Raw genomic sequence first — 6,266 nt, forward strand, 5'->3', positions numbered from 1 at the left:
CTGCGCGTCCGGAGCCTGTTCCACAACGGGAGAGGCCACAACAGTGAGAGGCCCGCGTATCGCAAAAAAAAAAAAAAAATATGTCTCTAGACCTTGAGGGGCACCCGACTTGCTTCCCTCTCCCATAACGAGCCTGAGGAACGTGCAAATCCCATTCATTCCACACACATTTGCTTGTCTGCATCCCCAGTTCTGCACTTTCAATGTGGATTGGAATAAACCACTTTTAAATTGCTCAGAGACACCGAGGAAGGAGTTAGAGGCAGAAAGAGTTACAAACGCAAAGCCTGACTAGTCTTTAGTGTCATTATCCCAAAGCCCAAGATTCATTCATTTCAGTGCTGCCGCTGTGTTCTGGGTAGAAGGGGAGCCTCAGCAATATACTGCCTCATTTTCATCATATTTGCCGACCGTTTTAGCCATAATTCCGCTCGGAGTCCTTTCATATATTCTAGTCCTCTGAACAGGAAATACAAAATGGGATCAGCGACATCCTCTGAAAGTACCAGTTTTTCAAGGATAAACAGATGACCCTTAAACTCAAAAAAAAAAAAAAAAAAAAAAAAAAATTCCAGCTGTAATCCTTGGGTAATCTTGGGCGATCTCCGACCTCATGGCCTGGGCCTTCCAGGCCTCTTCTCTGTTGCTCTCCAGACATCAGGGACCTTAGCTGCGGCCTATCTCTCATTCTTTGACAGGGTAAGTGGACGGTCTGTAAGTAAGTGTTCTTTTAAGACCTGTAAGGCTGAGTAAGACATTCACACAGCTGGGTTAATAGAAGCGTGTGGGGCAGTGAGGACAGAGAAGCAGCACTGCCAGCTGTAATTTTAAAGGAGCTTTTGAGCTCTCCCCCAATCTGATGTGGGGAGAAGTAAAATGAAGCGAAAATAGCATTGCGGCTAAAGAGCCTGGACTTTCGGCCTTCCCTGGTGGTGCTGTGGTTGAGAGTCCGCCTGCTGATGCAGGGGACGCGGGTTCGTGCCCCGGTCCGGGAAGATCCCACATGCCGCGGAGCGGCTCGGCCTGTGAGCCACGGCCGCTGAGCCTGCGCGTCCGGAGCCTGTGCTCCGCAACGGGAGAGGCCACAACAGTGAGAGGCCCGCGTACCGCAAAAAAAAAAAAAAAAAAAAAAAAAAAAGAGCCTGGACTTTCTAATGATTCTAAAATGTCCTCCTAAGACAGAAGATGAACAGAAAGCAAACAGTGCAAACCGGGGAGCACTGGTGATGGCCACCGTCATCAGACTGCAGATGACCTTGTAAGGAAAGAAAATCTTAATGAAACAAACCTGATCTTTGGCCAAGGAGAGAAATTTATCAAGTGAATTTATTCATGGCATCACACACATGACTTGGGAGGTAGAAATGATCAAATGCATTTACCTATGGAGAAACTGAGGCAGAAAGGAGATGGAGATTCTTCTGGCTTGTGAGCATCCACTGAATGTTCTTAAGTTTGTATATTTATTCATGAGGCTGGTACGTCGAGGGCCTAGCAGAGCTTTCACTTGCAATAAAAAAATCACGAGTCAGGGTTACCTCCAGGGTGACCTCAGTGACAATGGACAAGTCCAACTCTCTAGTCTATTTCCTCCTGTTTAGAATAAAGTTAACAGTAATACCTGCCCTGCCTACCTCTGAAGGCCGTGGTAAGGAGTAAACAGGACAGCATATATGAATATGCTTTCCCACACTTAAGTATCATACACACTGATCAGAAATGCTACGATGCCACAGAAGCTCATCCGCTCGGCCTCTCCCCTCTACCTTGACAATGAAAATGCAGTCAGGACCAGAGCTGAACAATTCGCTATTGACGATGCAGGGCAGGGATCGTGCTTGTTTTCTTTGCTCCTGTATCCCTTGCATGATGCCTGGCACATAGGAGCTGCTCGAGACATATTTGTAAAATTCACACATAAGAGCTTATTAATAAACATGAATTTTCATACTATGTATTGCAATCCTCTTTACTTATCTAAATAATTTACTGAAGTCTGATATATTTGTCTAATACCTGTGATGTTATCGTGTTCAATACCATAACCCTTTTAATGGATTGCAGTATTTTACCTAAAGAACGTGTAGCATTTAGAGGCCAGGAATCAGGAATGCGATAAACACGTGAAAAGGTGCTCTACCTCACTCATAGAGAAAGGTAACAAGCACTGACTGATAGACTGTATAATATCTCCGGAGCCGTTTTGGCTATAACCTTTAAAACTAAAAATGTATATATCCTTTAGCCCAGCTATTTCTGATACGGAAAGATTTTTAAGATATATACGTTTGGGCTTCCCTGGTGGCGCAGTGGTTGAGAGTCCGCCTGCCGATGCAGGGGATGCGGGTTTGTGCCCCAGTCCGGGAAGATCCCGCGTGTCACGGAGCGGCTGGGCCCGTGAGCCATGGCCGCTGAGCCTGCGCGTCCGGAGCCTGTGCTCCGCAACGGGAGAGGCCACAACAGTGAGAGGCCCGCGTGCCGCAAAACAAAACAAAAGATATATACGTTTAATTTTTTTTAAAAAGAGCTTATTAATAAACATGAGGAATACATCAACGTGCCAGCCAACCCTTCAAGGCCCAACACTGATCTATTTGCAGGTCCCCTAACCTCACCGGGTGCATCCATGTCAGAATTATAGAAAGGACAGAGACCACTGGGTGGACGCCCCCAGGATGTGAAAACACCACGCTCATCATGCTACTGAAATGACCGTCCATCAGTTGCTCCTACCCACCTACCCACACCACGTGGCCTGAATTCTACATCTGTGACATTCAGACCCTCAGCCCCTTAACAAATTTTATCTTCCACTATTTCCCGACACACAGACTCACTGGATTGGTCTCTTGACTCTCCTGGGTGTGTCATCTCCATCTCTACCACCTGACTCACTGCCGTCTGTGCCAAATGCCAGGTGCATCCACGCCCGAATCCTTCATCTCTCACAGCTCTCACGATGCCTTCCTTGCTCCCTGAGCCCCCGAGGACTCTTCCCTTGTCTGAACTTCTCCAGTGTCCAGTACAAACGTTTTGAAACAAGCAGGTGTGATGAAAAGCTAGTTGCGGGACAGGTTCCTTGAACAGCGGGGATTGGAGAGGTGCAGGAGTTAAGTGGCCCCAGGCTTGGCAAAACAAAAAAAGATATATACGTTTAATTTTTTTTAAAAAGAGCTTATTAATAAACATGAGGAATACATCAACGTGCCAGCCAACCCTTCAAGGCCCAACACTGATCTATTTGCAGGTCCCCTAACCTCACCGGGTGCATCCATGTCAGAATTATAGAAAGGACAGAGACCACTGGGTGGACGCCCCCAGGATGTGAAAACACCACGCTCATCATGCTACTGAAATGACCGTCCATCAGTTGCTCCTACCCACCTACCCACACCACGTGGCCTGAATTCTACATCTGTGACATTCAGACCCTCAGCCCCTTAACAAATTTTATCTTCCACTATTTCCCGACACACAGACTCACTGGATTGGTCTCTTGACTCTCCTGGGTGTGTCATCTCCATCTCTACCACCTGACTCACTGCCGTCTGTGCCAAATGCCAGGTGCATCCACGCCCGAATCCTTCATCTCTCACAGCTCTCACGATGCCTTCCTTGCTCCCTGAGCCCCCGAGGACTCTTCCCTTGTCTGAACTTCTCCAGTGTCCAGTACAAACGTTTTGAAACAAGCAGGTGTGATGAAAAGCTAGTTGCGGGACAGGTTCCTTGAACAGCGGGGATTGGAGAGGTGCAGGAGTTAAGTGGCCCCAGGCTTGCTGGGAAAGCTGCTGCTCTCTGAGAACGTCTGATACCCTACTTTTCCTGTTTGCCGCCATGTCCCCAGCCCCTCACCTGATGCTTCTTGGCACAAAGCAGGTCCTCAGCAAATAAGTTTTAAATGGTAGCAACCTCCTTTCACAATTTGCTAACTTTTAAGCTACAGCTAGTCTAGAAAACCACTGCCCAGCAATAACCTGAAGATCAACGGTACCACTGAAAAGAAAGCACCGAAGATTCTGATCCCACTTGCAACGCCAAGAGAAACAAACCTCCGCACAACAATACTGATGCCTTTTTACAAAACTACAAAAAACTTACCTTGGTTTCTCGGAGAAGAAACTGCAAGTCCCGTCCACTGAGGATCCCGTGGTTTTTCACGTAACTGGGAATGTTCTTTGTGCTGGAGCCGTAAACAGTCGCGTGCACTTCCATGTATGTGTGAATGATGTCCAAGTAGAGCTTCTTATTCTAAAGAGGGGACACAAGGAGAAGGTATTTCTCTTTTCGTTCTCATAAAAACCTGCCTCATAGCTGGAGGCCACAGAGACAAGAGCTCTTAACATGGAGATTGCATGAATTTGGCAACCCAATTCCTAAAACTTCTTTCAAAAGTAATCTGACTGGATTTTGAGGGTAAAAACAGTCACATGGATACTGTACAATTCTGCAAGAAGAAACATATCCTATAGCGACATACTACTGAATACCAACGATGGCTCAGAGTATTGTCCTAGCCTTGGAAATTACCCGGGACCCAACACTTTGCTTTTGGCTTGTCCTCCTTATGGGGGAGTAAGTTTGGGGAAGGAAAGCTCAGAGAAGGCAGTCAGCTGGGTTGGAATATTTATCCGGAGACGCTAAACTGTCCCTGAGGAACGCAAACATCCCCAGCTCTTGCCAGTATCTCTAGTGATGATTAACTCATGTTGTCAGAACTGGATCCCACCTAATTCGGATCACGGGGAGATGAGAGTTTCCCACAATATACACTGATTGACTCAGCAGATGCAGAGATAATGAGAATATCCAGGTAGACAAAAGTGGAAAAAACGTTAAATGGAAACTTTGATGAGCCCTGAAACATTCAAGAGTAGTTTTACTTTTCTTAGAAGCAAAACAAAACCTCTCCTCTGTGTTGGTAGGTACTGAATTTCGAGGCACATTTTCTAAATCAAAACCACCTGCAAGGAGGAAACAAGCTCCCTTTCCCTTCCCCTTCATGTTTCTGTGTGACTAAGTCACACAAGCTGGATTTTGTGGGTTGTCTTTTGGGTTTTTTTTTTTTTTTCTGGACATGTGAAAGATTCAAGTTCTGTAATGTTTTCCGGTTGTATAAAAGTGGGACAGGGTTCTTCCCATTTGAAGCCTGTTTTCACACACTCCAGGAAAGTGTAATAATCGCCGGTTTTGTGACTTAAGACTGCAAGGGACACGGGGGTGTGGCATCAGCAGCCACAGAGCACATGATGGGGAAGCTGGCCCTGAAGAGAGGAGGGGCAGCAACACCCCTGGGGTGCGGGGCCCTCGCTCTGACCTGGTAGGGCAGCTCCAGGCATCCTGAGCCTGGTTCAGGGTCTACCCTCTGCCTACATCTCGCAGGTGAGAATATTACAAAGCACTCAACTTTGGGGGATACATGTCTCAAATCCTGTAACCGAAGTCTTCATGACTGGATAAACAGTACAGTCCACATTCTCCATTTTATGCACTGAATGATTTTGTTTCGTTTGGAATCAATCAAGTCCACCCCTGCACCCTACTGCGTGAATAAAATGAACATTCCGAATTAAAGTCTAATTTCATGCCATGTTCGGCGTGGCTGGAAGATGCTAAATTCATTACCTCAGAGATGTATACCCTTCCATTCGTGCAGAGGTGACTAGGAACAGTTTATAAACCATGACTCCCATTTAGCTTGAGCCAAATTTAGGATCATCTTCCTGCCGTGAGTTAACTGGAGGGGGTCTATGACACAGTTTTTGTGCTAGAGGGACCTGATTGGTCCTGAGCCCACAACCCCCCTTTCTCAGGGGCTCTACCTCCACCCCAGCCCCTGGTAGGTAGGCAAGGGTTTCTGTAACCCTGCCCACCCCCTGCCACTCCTGACCAGCCCAGGGTGTGTCTGACCTGAGGGGGACCCATCCCCAGGCTGGCCGGCAGCCTGGGACAGTGTGGCCGGGCTCAGGACAATGAGCAGTGCTGGTCAGACCCTCTCTCAGGAGCTCAGAATCCTGCTCACAGAGAGATGACTGACAGACGGCTGGGGCTGTGGGGCAAAAAGGTCATGCGGTGTTGGAGTCCGGGCAGTTATGGACCAGATGCACAAGTTCTGGGGAAGTCAGGTGACAGTCTTGGGGGTGGTGGTGAGAAGAGAACCAGGTAAGAGCTGAAAGGAGGAGAGGGAGACAAAGATGCACAATGGGTAATAGAGGGACCTGGAGTGACTGCGGCCTAGACATTTCCCCCGTGAGTGTGATGGAAAGAGT

General features: G+C 47.5%; 1 protein-coding gene across 1 annotated transcript in view; it reads right to left on the reverse strand.

Annotated features, from left to right (window-relative positions):
* Nucleotides 1-6,266, reverse strand: part of MGAT5 (alpha-1,6-mannosylglycoprotein 6-beta-N-acetylglucosaminyltransferase) — a 226,002-nt gene that overhangs the window by 43,899 nt on the left and 175,837 nt on the right. Inside the window, exon 11 of the mRNA XM_007446032.1 lies at nucleotides 4,099-4,248. Within this exon, the coding sequence (XP_007446094.1) occupies nucleotides 4,099-4,248 (150 nt within the window). The remainder of the gene's footprint in view (nucleotides 1-4,098; nucleotides 4,249-6,266) is intronic.

This window comes from Lipotes vexillifer, unplaced genomic scaffold, assembly GCF_000442215.2.
Source record: "Lipotes vexillifer unplaced genomic scaffold, Lipotes_vexillifer_v1.1 scaffold1771, whole genome shotgun sequence".
In the NCBI taxonomy this organism is placed as follows: Eukaryota; Metazoa; Chordata; class Mammalia; order Artiodactyla; family Lipotidae; genus Lipotes; species Lipotes vexillifer.